Below are 20,322 nucleotides of genomic sequence, written 5' to 3'. Positions count from 1 at the left end.
TTTCATGAAAATTGAAACAGGTCTGCTAAAAAAAGCAAAAAATAAAAATCTGTTCCATATAAATTCAGCACCTTCACCAAATGCTTATTATCTCAAGGGCACAGCAGAGAATCACAAAAGTTGGAAGCCTGAGCAAGATCTGTACACTGTGATATTCTTTGTTTTCAAGCTGTGATGGACCAGATTAATTATTAAAAGTCATTAACTCCTTTTAGAGCTGATTCATGTGTGCTGAAATATGGCTTGACTGTATCTGGACTAAGTTTGTGAATCAGTTATATGAATGCTTCATTGTGCATGTAGATCAGGGATGGAGAACATTCAGCCTGTAGGTCTAATTGAGTCCACCAGGCCTCCCCATTCGGCCTGTGAGTTCATTTCTACCAAGCCACACCCACCCCAGCCTTGGAGACAGCTTTTCCAGAGACACCCCCCACCCCCGCACTAGGGGGTGGGAGAAATGCTGCCTTTTATTCTTATCTCTGGTCTTAGCACTTAAACAAGGAGAGAAAATCCCATTGCCTACTCTTTAGAGATCTTTCTAGCCCCTCCTACCCCAGCATTAGAGTGGAGGGTGGGAAATGCTGAATATCTGTGTGTCCATATATGCCTATGTGCCTACATGACTAGTGTGTGAGTGTATGCATGTGTGATTGTGATTGTGTGTGTGTGTGTGTGTGTGTGTGTGTGTGTGAGAGAGAGAGAGAGAGAGAGAGAGAGAGAGAGAGAGAGAGAGAGCCATGTGCCTTCATATCTGGTGCATGCATTCGTGACAATGTGTGTGTATGGGCAAATAGAAGTATGTGCATTTTTTCTTTGGGGGGGTTGCACTGAATGCGGGTGCTGGAAAGTTTGAATCCAGTACAAGGGGTGAAATATGTTCCCCACTATATCAATGACGTTATAAGGAAGGCTTCTGAAAACAGGTTGTCAGTGACTTGATAAAATCATGTACTGAAAAAATCAGGATCTGTGCTTGTGGTAAAGCTTCAATGCGCAGAGGACACATGATGAAATATTACATGACTATTTCACCATCCATGCAAATGCAGTCTGGTTACATTCCACCCATGTCAGCACAAAGTCATGTGAACCAAGCAATGAAAGGTGGAAACTGCCCCTGCCTATCAAGCAAAGGAGGCTGCTTACCTGACTGCGGTATCTCTTGGCATATTTGTAAATTTCAGTCATGGCAACATTGGTGTTAAACTCATTCCGATATTTCTTCATAAAGGACAAAACAAACAAGAGAATATTAATCACCAAACGCAAAGTGATATCCATTCTATTTGACAGAAATCAATTACACTAAAATGGTACTTGGATTTCATTGTGCTGTAAGCTAACATCAGCATATTTGAACTCTGGTTCTCTTCTAAGTTAGTTAATTAATATGTGACATGCATAACATCAGAGTTGTGAGAAAAATAAATGAAACTGTAGTGTAACCACAGTCAATCCCTTGACTGATTTATACTTGCTTTGGCTCATGCAAGGATTAGCTTGATCCCTCATATTATTCTAAATAATATCACTTAGCATATTTTGACTATATAACTTAAAAATATCTTTACATAAGTTTGAAATAAATATTCTAAATCTTCAATGTGACTAGAAGTATTTACTCCCACTTCTGGGATGTCATAAGTTACTGTTCTGAGTGGTATAAGAAAATTCTGGTATTGCTACACCAGTGGTTTCCAACCTTTATGAGTATGGGACCCCCTTTGTAAGCTCAAACTTTTTTTGTGACCCCCCCATGCTAAATGTAATTTTAGTCTCTGTTGATTGAAAAAAGGGTGAGTGGCAAAATCACATCTCCAAATATCCCTTTCCATAAAAAGCTCCCCAGAAAGGGAGGTGTTGCTTTCTTTTCTTAATGCAAAGATCAAATCAAATTGGGATGCCCCTCCCCTCTGACAATCTGAAGATGTACAGTCCTGTCTCCCAACACCAGTGGGTTACAGTGTTGGACTAAGATCCAGGTTCAAATCCCCACCCAGGCATGAAGCCCACTGGATGACCTTGAGCCAGACACAGTCTCTCAGCCTGACCTATCTCACAGGGTTGGTGTAAGGATAAAACGGAAAGGGGGGGGCTATGTGCACCACCTTGAGCAACTTGGAGGAAAGGTGGGATATAAATGTAATAATAATTAAATAAATAAATACATTTCAGCTGCAGTGTGTGGACCCAGCCTCAGCGAACCTGCTTATCTTTTTACAAAACATCATCATCATCAAGAAGCAGCAATGTGGTAGTGGTGGGGATGATAGATTGTGAAGACAAAAGGGTGGATAGGTTGAGGAGGGAGGTTAGTGCTTTTAGGATTTGGGATGATCATCAGAACTGATGACTTGGTTAGTGTGTACTTGGGGAATGACAGTGGAGCAGAAGACAGATCAGTGTGTGCACACACACAAGCACATCTGCAAGCATCTGTAGGGGTGCATGCATTTGGGCATGTGGGAGGGGGGAAACCATCAACTGCTTCAGCATCTTGGAGAGAGAGCTTGGGGGTGGTGGAATGTAGGTGGAAGAAAGGGGGGACACTGGCACAACACTTATCCTTAGAGATGGGGGGGGAGCAAGTCCTGAGTTTCCTCACTGCTCTTTGGCTCTGTCTGGGCCAAAGGTGAGATCTGGGCGGCCTCTCAAATAAGAATAATTTTTAAAATGAGGTGGCAGTGAAGCAGGAGCCAAGAAAGGCAGGCAGGCTGGCTGCCAGGAAGGAAGGGGAAAGCAGCCTTTCCTTGCAGTCTTGCTTCTTTTCGCTTCACGAAAAGCCCTCTCCTCTCATTCTGAGTAAGGGTGTCATCAGCAGCAGAAGTGCGAAGAGATGGGAGGGGGGATAGTAATCCCCCCTTCTTCCTGGTAGCATCTCCCTCAGCCTCCTTTGGCATCTGCCATGTGTGGTATAGGCAGATGCCTGCGCTCAGTGTGCCTGAAAGACGCTGTGGCGCTTCAGCAAAGTCCTCCCCTCTCGTTTGGAGCAAGGGGGAGGTGTCATCTGCAGTGGTAGTGTGGAGCAGAGAGCGTCCAGGAAGTGAAGACTTCTTTTTTAAAAAAAATATAAACAATTCATTTCTTTACTGTTTGTGGCCCCCTCTGGATTACTTCACGGTGCCAGATTGGAAACCACAGTGCTACACTACAGAACAGCTGATTTCTTACCCTGGATTCCTCAGCCAAGTGTGCATTCATTTCCTGTTCACTGAGAGGTGGCATGTCATGGATCTGTTTATAATATCTCTGTACTATTTTTCTATACTCAGGAATCTCCTTAGCATACAATAGTTTATTAGTAGGTGAGTCCTGAAGAGGGAAAAAGACACAGAGAATCTATTGTTATTTCACTGACTAATGATTGGTTCCTTTACCATCTGTTTTTCAGTGGACATAACAATGGCATCAAATTAAGAACATGATATACAATGGTTAATAAAGCAACAATTATATGCAACTTGTCGTTTAAAATACAGACATGCAAAGGCATGTTCAAGACCAGGGCCGGTTCTAAAGGGCGGCCAGGTGGGGCACTTGCCCAAGGGTCCCTGGAGGTACAGGGGGCCATCTGCTCTCCTTCCGTGATTCGTGGAAGCATCTGCAGACTGCCAGCCCCCACTATCCCTGCGTGCTACACACGCGCGTTGCTGCCATCAACAAAGATGGCAGCAGAGGCTTCAGCCCCTTAGGGAAACCTCGGCTGCCATCTTGATTGATGGCAAACCTGCACACGCTGCAAAAAACAATGATAAGGTAGGTGAAGCATGGGGATAGTGGGGGGGATGGCGAGCGGCGCGGAAGCTCCTGTCTTGCGGTCTGTGGATGCTTAAGTGGGTGCTGTCTTGCGGTCCGTGGATGCTACTAGCCATGATGGCTGTGCTCTGCCACCCTAGTCAATGGCAGCATGCTTCTGAAAACCAGTTGCTGGAAGCCTCAGGAGGGGAGAGTGTTCTTGCACTCAGGTCCTGCTTGTGGGCTTCCCCCAGGCACCTGGTTGGCCACTGTGAGAACAGGATGCTGGACTAGATGGGCCACTGGCCTGATCAAGCAGGCTCTTCTTATGTTCTTAAGTTCCGCAGATTGCGGAGGGGGAGCGGAGGGGCCCAGGGCAGGCTGGTACACAAGGGCCCCAGCATGCCTGGGGCCGGCCCTGTTCAAGACATGGATACCATTGTATTGTTTACAACATAACCGTGCATGTATATTACAGCATGTGATAAATATAATTAACTAGGATCCTTTGCTGACATGTGTATTAGCAACTGCGTATGTCAAGGTCATCTAGTTCCTAGAAGACCCATCAGAACACATAAGAGGAACCTTTGGTCCTCCAGATGTTGCTGTACTACCTCCCATCATCCCTGGCCATTGACCATGCTTGCTGAGGCTGATGAGAGTTATGATTCAGCAACATCTGGAAGGCCAAAGGTTCCCAACATCTGCATTAGAACTTCAGAAGCTTACTGTGGAAGAGCTAAAGAGTTATTACAGTTATTTCAAAATCAACGAAATGAATCTTTATTGCTCAGAGCCATAGGCTACCACAATTAAACACATGTAAAAGGAAAATACATATTAAAATACAAGTCATATTTCAACAAAACACAGTTCAACAACATACAATAAAACAGCAACAATACATTTCAAATAAAATTTCCTCTCCCAAGAAAAAGATACCCTGACTCACCCCATGTCTTAAGTGTATAAATACTACAGTCATAATAGTGCTGGGGCACATCCCACTCACCCCACAAGGTATTTTTGGTATCTAACTCTTACTTTTCCTGCAGCTAGAACAAATTTTGCCACCTGAGGAGTCATAAATATATCATTGCCTGCTCGCAGAATGCATATTTTTAAATTTTAAATTTTTTAATTTTTTTTGTGTTTTAAAATTTGTATATTTGTTTTTATTGTTTTAAATTGCTGTAAACCGCCCAGAGAGCTTCAACTATGGGGCGGTATATAAATGTAATAAATAAATAAATAAAAATAAATAAATATTTGACAAGCAGCGAAGGATGCAGGAAAGAAAATTTAACCTTGGGGACTTATATAGGGGACAGCTTTGGGTAAATGAATAGAGGTCCCACCATTTATAATGAAGATGGATTCTTTCTTTGAACAGCTGTTTAACTCTAGCAGAAGAGAAGGTAGGTAAAACTTCCGCGTTGATTATTTCAAAATGTCTGTGAACTTTATGTGATTGAGAAGTGTGAGCTCAGAGCACTTCATTATCTAGGTTGCTTGCATAACAACATTACAGAAACTGTATTTTGCCTTTTGCTACTTGCCAATACTGCAAGGAGAAGGAGGGGGATGTGGACATTTGCACTGCCCTAGTAAGAGCTGGCAAATTACAAGTGAAGTTGCCCACATTAAAAACTGAGCAGCCACAGCAGTCCACATATATGCTCCTTATCTCAATCCAACAATGTTATTCCTATTGTGGATTAAGAAAAACATGGGTTAACTTTCAGTCCCCATGAAATGAGGGGAAACAATCCTCTGGTAAGCCTACTGAGACATCCCATTGAATTTAGTGGCTTTTAAATCATGGGAAAAGAACAAGAATAGGCACACAAAGGTAACAGCATACTGTAAACACATGTAACTTTATTTTGATGCTAAAGATTTATTTTTCCCACTTGACTCTACAATGCCTTCTTTTATGCTATTGTATTTCTGAAAACATTTCCATCTGCTGTCTGACCCCAGCTGACCCTATTTCTGCCCTAACTTACAGTTTGACAAAGAAAAATTGTAGGTATTTTCTAATAGATGCAAAAATGTTCAGAAAGCCAAATACACACAACTTGCTCCTCTCATTAGAACATCACCTCATATTAATCCCACCAGGTGAAGAGATTCCCAGTGTACAGAGTGGAATGCTCCCCCGTGGTGGTCCGCACAGGTCCTTTCCACACTGTAGCTCTGCACCACACATACGGTATACATGCCAGCACTGAGAGGGATATGATTTACAGCATTCCCTAAAAATATATATTTATGCTGGAAAGTTTCAAATGTGAACACCAAATTCAGCAGATTTGTAAGGACAATAAAACACACGCACACACACCTTTCTACTTTAGAGATTGATCTTGCTCCTGAAATTTTTATATATGAAATGGTCTATGACTTTAATCTAGAGCAGGGGTAAGATAACTTTTGGCCCTCCAGATGTTGCTGAACTACAACTCCTTTCATGTCTGGCCATTGGCCATGATTTCTGGGGCTCATGGGAGTTGTAATTAAGCAACATCTGGTGGTCCAAAGGTTCCCTATCCCGATCTAGACATACCCTTTACATACCTGGGCTTCCATGATATAGTTGTGTTCCCCTCCCTCCTAACTGCAGGCTGCAACTCTTCCCCTTCCCACAGGCTAGAACTGGACAAGTTAGCTAAATCAGAAGTCCACTCCTGCTAGTTGTGCAAGACAGCATCTGGAAGTGTTGTTGCAGCCACCCTGAATGGTGCTGAGATAAATGTGCCTGCTAAGCACACACATGCACACCAGAATTTATGTTTGGGGTAGGGATGGGATCTGCTTGTTGGTGTCTGATTGCATTCCATCAAACTAGCATGCGGTTCCATTTCAGGTTAGTTATTGTTCCTCTATCCTTTGCTTTTACTGTTCTGATTCCCCCTCCCCCCAATAACTAATGATATTGTTATCAATCTTTTCCTTTTGGAAAGGAAAGCAGCTTTCTCTCTGCCCAGTGCCCACCCACCCAATCCTCCCTACTTCCTCTTCTCGCGAATTGTATTGGATCCTGCCCCTCATCCCAGCCCTAGGAGAAATGGAGATATCACTTTGATGCAAAGCAAAGACACAAGCTTCTCAGTTCAATGATAGCAATGCAAACACATGGGCTAGTCAGTTTCATCTTAGCAAAGCAAAGACACAAGCTGCAAATCAAACAGCAGGCTGAGCAAAGCAAAGACACAGGCTTGTCAGTTTAATATTAGCAAAGCAAACACATGCTGGTCAATTTCACTTTAGGGAAGCAAAGGCACAGGCTGGTCAGCTTCACATTAGCAAAACAAAGTTCAATGTGTTTTTTTAAAATCTGGTATCTGGAAAAGCAAGGAAGCTTTCAGCATTCAGGATTGATCCGCAAACCTGCAAGACTGTTAGGAAGTCTGATACTAAGTTCGATTTTAGCAAAATTCTTGCCCACTCCTAGTTTGGGGGGCATGGCTGCAGGCTTTATAGCCCTTGGCTACGCCCCTTAGGGCCTCTTTGGTTGCCTTTTGCACCCAAAAAGGCCATTCTTTGTTTCTGTATGGGATTTCAAGTTGCTTTGGGGCCAAGTAAGAAAATTTTGCCTACCCATAATTTGGCTGAGCTGGGCAGGTTTTTTTGCTGACTCTACTGGATTCTGGGGGCATAGCGGTTTATGGGTCAGTGCAGTTAATAGGTTAATTTGGTCACATAGATGGTAGGAAGTGTAGGAAAGGTTAATATTTAATAAGGGAACAGGTGAGCACCCTTAGGTAATTTTGAAGGTGAAGGGCATTTCTGGAGATGAATTGCTTTGGGTTAAGGGCCTCTTAGTCTTGATGTGGAATATTCTTGAGGCTCATCTACCTCATCATCTTTGTTCCCATTCCAGTCATGATGTCTATATCGCTATGGCCTACAGTATATCACTAACTATGCTTTAGCCTTAAACTTTTCCTACCCTTACTTGGCTTGCAGGTATACTCAGCTAAACCTGGCACATATACATAGAGGTGCTTCCTACTGAATGCTTTCTATGATAGTTTCCTTTATAACTCTTCACACAAGAATCACTCTCATGAATAAATGAAAGTTTAAATCTGTTCCATCCCAAGCAGAATGATTGTTTATCGTTTCAGTCATAAGGCCTAAGAACAAGATACTGGAAGGAAGTCTAAGAGCCTAAACTTGAGTCCATTCTAGCCTGGATTCTATGAGCTACCAATTTGCTTAGCTGATCATTAAATTCCTTTTAAAATGTGAGCCAATGTGTTAGGAAGTCTCTCTACAAAGGTGAGGACAATCTCGTGACTACCCAAGGGCAAAACACTTATAACTTAACAAAAAAATAGATTTGTTTAAAATGAGAGGATCAAACTACAATCCTGAGTATAAGGGAAATATACAAAATGGTCCCATTGATTCTATTCTGGCTAAAAGGTGGAACAATGCCAAACAGGCGTTTGTTATAATTAATGGCTGTAAAACGCAAAGATTCATCGCATAAATCAGCATTAGCTTCCTGTGGTCAGGAAGTTGCCTGGACTCCATTAGAACATAGTACATAACATTCAGCTTCTAGCTGTCTGACCCAAGAGATTTAGAATAGGTGTGACACATATGGATTCCCAAATGATTGCCTCTGCCTTATCTTTGCGAAGTAATTTAGGCTGGTAGCAGGTAAATAAGAGATTTTCAAATGGGGCTATGAATGTTAAAGTGTCTTTAGCACAAAATGTTAATCATCATAAAAAAACAGGTTTTTTTGTGACATCCTCTGTAAGGACAAAGACAATTCGGAAACAGCTACATCTAACTGCAACATCATCTATTTCAACAGAGTGAAAATAATGTTAAACCAACCTTTTCATCTGAAATCACCCTTTTAGTGTTGCCTTTTCAAACTAGAAAATGATGAGATGACCTTTGAAGTTGAAAGTAAACAAAAATACCAGAAATAGCACACTTAAACAAGGCATGCGAGTCCAATGAACAAATTGGACTACAATGCTGGGTTTTCTGGGACAGAGTTCCATGATCTAGGTTTTGCCATGGAAAAGTCCCAGTCCTGTGTCCCTGTCCTCTATGTTTCACAAAGTGGCAAGTCAAATAATAAGGCCTCTTCAGATGGCAGCTGGTAGGTTTATGCAGGATGAAATAGTATTTCAGATATTCTGGTCCCAGGCTGCACAGGGCAGCACTCTAATTTGGGCCACAGGGCTGAATAAAAGTCCCCCAGTAGCTCCTTCCAAGACCTACTCTCCAGAAATGATTAGAGCCCCTAGTACTGATCACCTCCAGATAGTCAAAAAATATACTGTGGTTGATGGTAATGAAAACCATTGAGCTATCCAACAGAACCAAAGGGATAGATTCCCCTTTCTAGTTCTTGATGTAAACCATCCTCCAGGAAGATCAAAGCTGTTTCTATCTTAAAACCAGGTTGAAAGCTACATTGAGAAAAACCCAGATAATCTGTGCCATCAAGAAATCACAGAACTTAGAAGGCTACCACATGTTATAGTTCCTAAAAATGGTTGATAGGGTGCTGTCTGGATAACACTGACCTGTGACAGGGCCTTCTTGGTAGTAGTCCCCTGCTTATGGAATGCCCTCTCTGGTGAGGTGTGTCTGTGCCCCTCATTTTTAACGTTTAGGTGGAATTTAAAAACATTCCTGTTGCCCCAGGGAACAAGTGATGGAAATATATTGTTCCCAGCAACTTTGAAATTATTAGTTGTGAAGATACTTGATTTGTTTTTAATTTTTTTTTCAAATTGTATGGTATGTATTGTTCTGGTGTTTGCTGTCCTTGGGTCCTTTGGGATGAAGGGTGGGATAAAAATCTAAACAGCCAAATTGATGACATCTAATGAAGGCTTATCACTGCTTCTTTCAACACCACTCCATCATGTACAGAGGCATTAATAATGTCTGCCACCCAGTTTGTCACACATCCTTGGGATTTCTAATCAGCCAAGACAGACATGGGTCAAGTACATGATAGGCCTCATGTCTCCAAGGTTCCTGTCCTTTACCTCATGTTGTACAAACTGAAAAGTATCCAACAAAAGAGGATGGCCCCAATGAGAACCAATCCTGTATTCAGTGTCGGAGTCCAAGCTGGAAAAAATGAAAGTGATTTTATCTGTTAAACGTTTTGCAAGTTCACAGCAGGCTATTAAGGCCTCTCCAACCACACCTTGAGGGACAGTACATAATAATCACCTAACAATCTGGTGCATTTTCAAAACTGAGTGATTGCTGAACAGGGCATCTGGTTATGGAGATAGATCATTATATATATAGACCACTTCCCCACCCCTAGAATGATGGGGCACGTAGCAGGGAGAGATTAATGTTCCTCAGCCCAGATCAACCAGGTCTCAGCTTGCTAGGTCATGATGCTCCTTCAAATCCTGGATGGCAGAGGTCTTTTCACTCACCAACCTGGCATTTAAAAGCATAATTAGAAAAGCAGGGAGGTTGCTCCCCTGACACTCAGGCAGTCTTCAGCTGGAGGAGGGACAAGAAGGAGAAATAGTACTAAGATGCCTCACTTCCTTTTGCTGGAAATAGCTTGTCCTCCCCTTACTGCTATAGTTCCTTCTACAGCACACAGATGAAACTGTACCGGCCAGACACATGCCTGAGGTCCTGACAACCTTAACCCCCCTAGCAGTTAAAAAATATCAGAGCAGCATAGTATAAGCGTACAACAAAGAATCTAGACTAGGACTCAAATTAACTAGTAAATCCCCACACCTTTCAAAAGCCAGGAAGTCCACTTACTGCAATCTGGACATAGGTGAAAAAGAGATTGACTGAAGTTCTTGCATCACCCGGAGGATAGGTGACAATTCATTACAACCATAAACTCGTCAAGCCAAACCTGCTCTCTCATCACGGGCTTAGCAAGAGGCCTAAAAAGGAGTTGACCCATGCCTACTCCCTTAAGCCACAATCTCTTTTGAGTTGCCCTATTGCCAGCAACCCATCATCTATGGTAGGCTTCTCCCCCTAGACGTAAGCTGCTGACACAGCCAAGTGTCTCAGTCCTGAAGGATGGGGTTTCAAGCTTCAGGCTGCCTATGACCATGCTGCTCCACTGCTCTTTCCCCACAGCAGGTTGACCTGGCTGCTGCAAGAGCTGGTCATTCACAAAGTATAGAAAATATTTGAATGGTAATTCATTTGAGCAAGATGAGTTGGACATTTTATCATATGCGATTTGTGCCATTAGCACTACGGTACTGATAAAATATCTGACATAGTTACATTTAATAATAAGAAAATAGAAGCAAGCATACAATCTTACAATTAAAAGGGAAGAAAGCATAAAGTGCTACTCGTATAGCTCTCATTTTGTTTATTTCTTTGCCTGCTACAATGGAAGCTGCAAGACAAACAGAAGACATTTTTGTGAGGGGAGACAAAGGAAAAGGTTCTTATTGGCAGTTATGTACCTTGCCCAGTTGCAGGTCAGAGATGGAGCAGGCATCGATAAAGGCCTGGGCTATTACAGAAAGACAGGCATCTATGTGGTCAGTTTTGTCGATGTCAAAAACAAACTGGGGGTTCTTCAGAATGTTGACCCAAAATCTCAGAGGTAGGCTGCACAGGTAAATATAAAATAGATGGACATGGTTATCATTATCATTCTTTCATCTCTCCATTGATGGTGATGGAAACAATTTAAGTCTACGGGAGAAATAAAATATAAAATATATGAGGTTCTGGATATATGGTACTGGTCCTATGGGACCAGGCTATGGTCTGAAGGCACATGAGGCCAGCACACTGCTGAAGCTAAGCAGGGTTAGGTCTGGTCAGCGCCTGGACGGGAGACCACCTGGGAACCATATGTAAGCCGCCTCGGGTTTCATGAAAAGAAAGGCGGGGTATAAATGTATTTATACAGCCACGAGAGTGGCTGTATACTATAGCCAGCGTGGATTTTTCACATTTCACAATGTTAAATTGAAAATACCCCCCATGCCATTCTGATGCTTCCCATAAGCTCATTTCAAAACAAAACCTTACAAAACGTATAGTCCTGAACTCAGAAACGCTTGCTTAACAACACTCTCAATTTTCATGGCGATACACAAAACAGTCAGAGAGAATAGAGAGTTCAAAGTCTAAAAAGAGAGGAAAAAACCAGACCCCTTTTGGACTTTTTTCTGTGAGAGTTCTCATAATCTGTTGAAATTCATTAAAAATCAGCCATATTCACAGAGTACCTGTTAATAACCTTGCCCCATACTCTGACTTTCATCTTCTGCAGTTTAAAAGTTAAAAAAATGCCTGGCTGATTTTTAATTAATTTAAGAAATTTTGGCTTGAAGCCAATTATAACATCGGGCATGCTCAGTAAGAACCAACTGTCAGTGTTCTAAAAGGCAGACTCACAGCTGCTGGGATTGCCTAATCAGGGGGCCACACCCACACCAGACTTTGATTTCAGTAAGACAGTCATGGCTTCCCTCAAAGAATCCTGGGAAGTGTAGTTTGTGAAGGATGCTGAGAGGAGACTCCTATTCCACTGACAGAGCTCCAGTGGCCAGAGTGGTTTAACAGTCAGCCACTCTGATTGAAGGTCTGTGAGGGGAACAGGATGTCTCCTAGCAACTCTCAGCACCCTTCACTAGCTACCCTGGAAAACTGGTAGAAAGTATTATTAAAGCTAGATTAACCAAGCACATAGAAGAACAAGACTTGCTGAAGCAGAGCCAGCATGGCTTCTGCAAGGGAAAGTCCTGTCTCAGTAACCTATTAGAATTCTTTGAGAGTGTCAACAAGCATATAGATAGAGGTGATCCAGTGGACATAGTGTACTTAGACTTTCAAAAAGCGTTTGACAAGGTACCTCACCAAAGGCTTCTGAGGAAGCTTAGCAGTCATGGAATAAGAGGAGAGGTCCTCTTGTGGATAAGGAATTGGTTAAGAAGCAGAAAGCAGAGAGTAGGAATAAATGGACAGTTCTCCCAATGGAGGGCTGTAGAAAGTGGAGTCCCTCAAGGATCGGTATTGGGACCTGTACTTTTCAACTTGTTCATTAATGACCTAGAATTAGGAGTGAGCAGTGAAGTGGCCAAGTTTGCTGATGACACTAAATTGTTCAGGGTTGTTAAAACAAAAAGGGATTGCGAAGAGCTCCAAAAAGACCTCTCCAAACTGAGTGAATGGGCAGAAAAATGGCAAATGCAATTCAATATAAACAAGTGTAAAATTATGCATATTGGAGCAAAAAATCTTAATTTCACATATACGCTCATGGGGTCTGAACTGGCGGTGACCGACCAGGAGAGAGACCTCGGGGTTGTAGTGGACAGCACGATGAAAATGTCGACCCAGTGTGCGGCAGCTGTGAAAAAGGCAAATTCCATGCTAGCGACAATTAGGAAAGGTATTGAAAATAAAACAGCCGATATCATAATGCCGTTGTATAAATCTATGGTGCGGCCGCATTTGGAATACTGTGTACAGTTCTGGTCGCCTCATCTCAAAAAGGATATTATAGAGTTGGAAAAGGTTCAGAAGAGGGCAACCAGAATGATCAAGGGGATGGAGCGACTCCCTTACGAGGAAAGGTTGCAGCATTTGGGGCTTTTTAGTTTAGAGAAAAGGCGGGTCAGAGGAGACATGATAGAAGTGTATAAAATTATGCATGGCATTGAGAAAGTGGATAGAGAAAAGTTCTTCTCCCTCTCTCATAATACTAGAACTCGTGGACATTCAAAGAAGCTGAATGTTGGAATATTCAGGACAGACAAAAGGAAGTACTTCTTTACTCAGCGCATAGTTAAACTATGGAATTTGCTCCCACAAGATGCAGTAATGGCCACCAGCTTGGACGGCTTTAAAAGAAGATTAGACAAATTCATGGAGGACAGGGCTATCAATGGCTACTAGCTGTGATGGCTGTGCTCTGCCACCCTAGTCAGAGGCAGCATGCTTCTGAAAACCAGTTGCTGGAAGCCTCAGGAGGGGAGAGTGTTCTTGCACTCGGGTCCTGCTTGCGGGCTTCCCCCAGGCACCTGGTTGGCCACTGTGAGAACAGGATGCTGGACTAGATGGGCCACTGGCCTGATCCAGCAGGCTCTTCTTATGTTCTTATGTTCTTATGTACACTTCCCAGGATTCTTTGAGAGAAGCCATTACTGTCCAAAGTGAAATAAAGGCCTGTTGTGGATATCACCAGGGACAGCTATGGTTTAAGTCCAATCCACTTTCTGTGTAGCTCGCAAGAATTTGGTAACATGTGCCTCTGAGCATATGGTGAGTGGTGGCAACACCTGCAATCAGCAGAAATAATAGAAAGAAGACATGTGCTATGCTGATCTTGTTTTAGCAGGGAGGAAGCAACATTATTAAGACAGTTGATATAGTTCAGATGGTCACTTTAAATATGTCTGATTTACTTTGCAATTTTAGTGAAGCTTCCTATAGGAAATCATTTTCTTTTGTTTCTATTTCTGCGAATATGTGAAGTACAGCAACACTTTGCAAAATTTACACTAAAAAAACTCCAAACGTAATTGTGGAATAATGGCACTGACTTCTGCAGAATAGTCTCCAGTGGACATCAGGAGTGTCTCAATTTGCCAAAGAAAGAACAGTGGGAGGTGAAATATATTCTAGCAGAATGCTAGGTGTGCTCTATGTTTTTAATTGACCGTGCCCACCTTGCCTTAAGTAAAGTGATTGAAACATAGCAGGCTGAAAACATGCATCCTCTTTTTTCCAACAGCTAGAGTCATTGCTGAAGTAGCAACATATTGGAATCAGTCTGATTTTACATCAAACTGCAGTTTCAGATTCAACTGTTAATGCACCCAAAATAGAAATAGAACATAACCTCCAGTTTGAAACACAAAAGGCTTTCTTCACCATCATATGATATTGACCAATAAAAAGGCTTTGAAATTAATAAAAATAAAATTGACACAGATTTCTAGGATGAATAATGAGGGAAATAAAATTTTCTAGTTTAGATTCTCTGTAGAAGCATTAGTAACACAGAAAAGAAGTAGAGTATGAAGAACACCAACAAACATACAAAAATATAATTCTCCATCTTTGGAGATGGCAGGTGTTGCCACCACTCACCATATGCTCAGAGGCACATGTTACCAAATTCTTGCAAGCAACACAGCAAGTGGATTGGACTGTAGAAGACCAACCCAAATTGTGTTTGCATTTTGACAAATTGATAGGGCAGGAGAATATCTCAGAGAGGTCAGGTCTCTTGCTTCCCTGGTGCAATCACTATAGCTGCCCAATTTCCCTGTTTTTTAAAGTTTGATAGAAATATCTGTGGGCTATAGGTATGTTCTTAAACTGCAAGTTTTTTTGCCTCTTAGTGAATAAATAAATAAATAAATGTTCTGTATGTATGCTATTCAAATTCCAACCCTCATGCTTTCTTTCTGGATTCTAATTTTTATCTCTTTATGAAAACACAGATTGGCAAATCTGGCTGCTTTACTGCTCAGAAAATAAAACTGCTATGGCATGGAGAGAAGCAGCACAAGATCCTGTGAATACTTCTCTCTTCACCCATATAGGCTGCCATGGGTCATTAATTTCTTGTCTTTTCAGCCAATACTGCTGCCAAAAAACCTGGATGTGTGTGCCCCTGAAGAGCTTAACTGTGAGTACCTACATGCTTAATAGAGATATAACTAACAGGAAAAAAACCCTGACTGATTAGTGCCAAATAGGATCTATAAGCCAATAGGCTCTGTTAAGTCTGCCTTCAGTTGTCCTCAAATACAAGAAATCTAAATAGCCTACATTTAAATGAAAACTTGCTGACACTCTATTTTGATTTATTTCTGAACTTAGAGCTGGAATGGTTGGTTTCCCTGTGACAACTTGAAAAGCATCTCTTTAATATTCTCTGAGGAGCATATATGTTCCACTGCTGAGCAGACCTGAAGCTATTTCCTGCTCCCTTGCCATTTTCCTCCAATTCCTTTTCTGAATATGCTGTCTCCAGAGAAACTACAATTGAAATCAATGTAACTTGATGAACCATAAACATATTTACTGTATAATTAAAGTAAGATTTCTCTTTTGTTTATTTATCCCAATCTGCTTGTCTTACACCTCAAACCTTGTACACTACAAATTATGTCTGTTCTCCCCTTAGTATGATTTACTCTGTCCCTCTCCTCCTCAGCTCCTTATCTTTATGAGTCTGGGCCCTTAACAATCTGGCCCTCACAGCATATTCTTATTATTAATTCTAGTGATTATTAATATAAGCGATGATTATTTTGAAATACTAGATTTTTGATTTTTATAAGCATGTGTTTATTGAAGGCAAAAGTAATGAAAATCCTTTTCCCAACCTGTTGGTTTTCCAAATGTGCAATGTGTCTGGGTCAGAGATCCCCCTTTTTTCTGCTTGCTCTTCCAGGAAATCAAAGAAATACTTGATAGCCACAGGCAGCTTGTCATCTCGGAAACTCAGAATAGCTTTGAATAAGTCATCCAGGAATTTTTGCAGTGTGCCCTGAAAAATAAGAATATTTAAGTTGGTCTAAGAAAACAGCAACTATGGCAACAAAGATGTTATTAAGACATGACTATTTCTTTTTCAAACAAAATTGAAGACATCTTGCTATAAAATGAGTGAAGCATAAGGCAAAAATAAGAGTCTGGAGTGGAGGGGTTAATTTTGTGCACAGTGATATAATTAGCTTTAGTTTGCATTTAATCTATCTTGGCACGGAGATTCTCCTTCTCTGCTGCTGGACTCCAAAAGCACATCTGTGATTGTTCTGTGTGGTAAACAGTGGGAAAAGTTACAGACCCCTGGCAACTCTTATGATCTCTCCTCCAATTATGAATCACAAAGCACTGGAATTACAAACTGGCTAAGAGCCAAGCTCTGTGTCCAAGTCTGTTAAGAGTAATAGTCTGATACTGTAAGTGGGGTTTCTCAATGCAAACTGGACTGTTCACCACCACTGGATCAGACACTTCTAGACGGTATGAGACACTGTTGAAGTTTAGTGATTTATGCTGAATTTTATCTGCTTTATCTAAGACCCCAGCATTACCAATTTGAAATGCTCATGGACTTGAGGAAACGTGTTCTGGTCCCATTTAAGCAACAAAACAAGGAGCAAAATTCATGACAGACAAGTGCTTGAAAGTTCCAGTTGTGTCACTTGTATTTTATTTTATTTGTAGGCTAGTAGTAAGACACAGTATATTACACTTTTTTATCATGTTTTGATCTAGCCTTGCAAATGTCCACACATATTTTTTTCACCAGCCTGTCTGCCTGACTCACAGATACTTGCGTCAAGTCATTTGCAAAGAAGCTAAGGACCTGATTAGGGCCACATCCACACCAGACATTTATTCCACTTTAAACAGCCATGGCTTCCCCCAAAGAATCCTGGGAAATGTAGGTTGTAATGGGTGCTGAGGGTTGTTAGGGAGACCCCTATTCCCCTGACAGAGCTCCAATGGCCAGAGTGGTTTAACAGCCAGCCCTTCTTCCTAGGGAATGATGAGAATTGTAGCTCTGTGAGGGTAATAGGGCATCTCCTAACAACTCTCAGCAACCTTCACAAACTACAGTTCCCAGGATTCTTTGGAGGAAGCCATGGCTGTTTAAAAGTTGAACAAATGTCTGGTGTCGATGTTACCAAGGTATGTAACCCCTGCTTCTAATCAGCAAATGTAATTTGGAGGAGCTGATTTGACTTGGAGAAGTGGAAAGCAATGGATGCTCAACCCTTCCCTCATTTGCTGATTTTCAGCTTAACACCAGCCCAACTCCTTTTATTTGTTCAAAATTAATAAGCCACTTTGCTATTTTAAAAAAATCCAATCCTCACTAATATGTATCTAGATGTATGATGGAACTGTGGCAGACTGAGTGGGAAATTGTAGAGGGAAAGCAGCAGGAGGCAACGGACGGGTTAAGCACCACTTTCTTCAATTCAAACCACTCCCCAACACACTCCTGAAATGCATTTGCTGTTGGGATTTTCCTTTTTGCTAAGGCCCTCAAAGCAGTTACAATAAAACCTCATAAAACATAATAATACAAGGTACAAAATACAAATACAATCCAATAACTAAGCAGTATTGGAATATACTGTGTAGCTCCACTCTGAGGGTCTCCAAGAAAAGAACCAAAATTCTCTTCCCACTTATAAAGCAGTCTAATTAATTACTTAATAAAGGAGCCCAGGGCTCCTGCTGGGAAGAAGGGCGGGATATAAATCAAATAATCAAATAAATAAATAAATAAATATCTTTAAAGTGTGCTGATCTGCCATACAGTCCTAAGCATATTTACTCAGAAGTAAGCTCCACTGTCTAAGGCTGCAGTCGTTTGCATACTTAGCTGGGAGTAAACTCCATTAAACATTTTCTGAGTACACACATATAGGATTCCACTGTAAATATTCTGCTCATTTTTGAAAAATGAATTTGACTTTCTGGGGATTAGACATCAAAAGCAGGGCTCACTACAGTCCTAGTGTCTCCTACCTTTGTGGAGAGCAATCTGGTCAGGTAGATTTCAGGAAGAACTTTCTTCCTATGACTTTGTCTATGAGATTTCTTACTTTCATTAAGGTCATCTGTGGGAAGGACCTGAACATTTGCAAAAAGACAGGATTATACATAGTTAACATGCATGTTTTGAAATAAAGCATTCAAATCAGAAAAGGAAAACGATGTTACTCCATGCTATAAACCAGACCGTTAAGATTATGAGTACAGGAACAATATTAAGAAACAAAACAATTGTACTGTTTGCCAGCTGTGCTGCTTGATTCCTTTCCGCCCCCCTCAATGAATGAATAATTTTGCTATAGATTCAGTTTACAATGAATTCAGCTGTCTGAAACATCACCAGACACAATGTTCTTTTTCCTTCTGGTAATTGGCAGTCTTCGTAAAGGTAAAATACATTAGAAATATAGGAAAGATTATGATTGAGATTAAGATTAAAAACTGATTTCTCTCCTTCTCCCTGCCAAACATAACGTGTGTTCAATTATTACCTTATTACACAAACAATGCAAGAACCACAAGTCTCAAACGCTCCCCCCCCGTGGGTCTGATCTTAGGCCAACAAGCTGGCCAGCTGGCAAATGCATCAGCCTGCATACACTGTACATATGGAAAACATTCCTAGATTTGTCTTTGACAATAAACTATGTGTAGCATTACTGCCCTTTCATTTTACACTGCTAAACTGCTGTAAGGCAGGGGATGAAGGTGGGGGCTTGTTTCATAACAAACACACTTGGCAAATTTCATTGGACCAGACCTGCCTCCCACCTATCAAACTGTTCTGGTTAAGTAATTATTTCCACAGCTTCACATAAAGCTGTTGCAATTTTTCGTGTGTAAGGTGATGGAACTTTCCTTAATTTATCTGTACCATGTCAGTCATACACTTTCCTGGTGTGTGGGTCCAATTCCCAAATAGACATTTCCTAGAGAGGAAATAGAAGAGAGAGGGAGAAATGACCCCCTAAGGAAAATAGCCCACCCACAGTGGGAGAGTCATTATCCCTGACTGCTCCTGGAATAGGATACTTACCAAATGAAAGTATTTTTCAGTGTCCAAATCTTTCACTGAAGAAAAAAAATGGAGAAAATGAATGAAAGAAAATGGCTTAGCTTGCCTTTTCTTAGAAGAAATGTTTGGATATTTCTGCTGCTGAGGATAATCAGCAGTAATAACACATGATACACTTATTGAACTCAGAACTTAAGTAATATTAACCAATGAAACATTAACTAACCCAGATGACATTTACATGGGAGTGCGGTACTAAAATCCATGTTGATAACTGGCGAATTTGATGCAGTGGCTGAACTAAGAAGCTATTGGCTTCCAGTGCTGCTCTTCAATTGCTAGGCTACATATGTGCCCTGCAATATTTTGCCTCAGCTGCCCTTCATTGCTGGAACACTTGTTAATTCTTTGAACAGACTGGTAGAGACAATCAGACCCGAATAACCTGAGATTTCTCTTCCTTTCATGTCCCTGAAACCGCTTGCTTTTATACAGTTGCATATATTGGTAGTGGTGGGGAGGTTTAGAAGAAACTACAGTATGTAAGTACAATCTTTCATTTGCCTTCAAGCAATAGCCATACAATAAGACAATGAATTTACTATAGAAAGAAGAGCCTATCATTATTCCACTACTCCTGCACTAACAACAGGAAACCTATGTCTATGCATTTCTACACAGATTTTTACAGGAAAGGATGGATGAAATATGTGATCATATGCACTACAGTATTATGCAGTAGTATAAGGACAGTTGCTTGGACCAGGCAAAAAGGCCAATCAGATGGAAATGAAGAAGGCTGGTGCTTATATAATCTACCTTACATCAGATACAGCGAATACTGATGGCTGTGTCTGCTACAGGAGTACAAAATACCTAAATGATGGACGCAATCCTAAACTGTAAACCGCCTAGAGAGCTTCGGCTATGGGGCAGTATATAAGTACAATAAATAAATAATAAATAAATAAACAAACATACTTACCTAGGAGTAAGGGCAGATCCACACCATACATTTAAAG

At 41.3% G+C, this 20,322-nt stretch overlaps 1 protein-coding gene across 2 annotated transcripts in view; it reads right to left on the bottom strand.

Annotated features, from left to right (window-relative positions):
* PLXND1 (plexin D1) overlaps positions 1-20,322 on the bottom strand; it is a 252,381-nt gene that overhangs the window by 6,840 nt on the left and 225,219 nt on the right. For both annotated transcript variants that reach the window (XM_061618475.1, XM_061618474.1), the window contains exons 30-35: positions 19,322-19,356; positions 18,259-18,363; positions 16,095-16,258; positions 11,202-11,349; positions 3,175-3,315; positions 1,150-1,224 (exon numbers count right to left, since the gene is read on the bottom strand). In XM_061618475.1, coding sequence (XP_061474459.1) covers positions 1,150-1,224; positions 3,175-3,315; positions 11,202-11,349; positions 16,095-16,258; positions 18,259-18,363; positions 19,322-19,356 — 668 coding nt within the window. The remainder of the gene's footprint in view (positions 1-1,149; positions 1,225-3,174; positions 3,316-11,201; positions 11,350-16,094; positions 16,259-18,258; positions 18,364-19,321; positions 19,357-20,322) is intronic.

Source organism: Rhineura floridana, chromosome 3 (genome assembly GCF_030035675.1).
Source record: "Rhineura floridana isolate rRhiFlo1 chromosome 3, rRhiFlo1.hap2, whole genome shotgun sequence".
Classification (NCBI taxonomy): Eukaryota; Metazoa; Chordata; class Lepidosauria; order Squamata; family Rhineuridae; genus Rhineura; species Rhineura floridana.
This window is presented reverse-complemented; position numbering and strand designations above follow the sequence as displayed.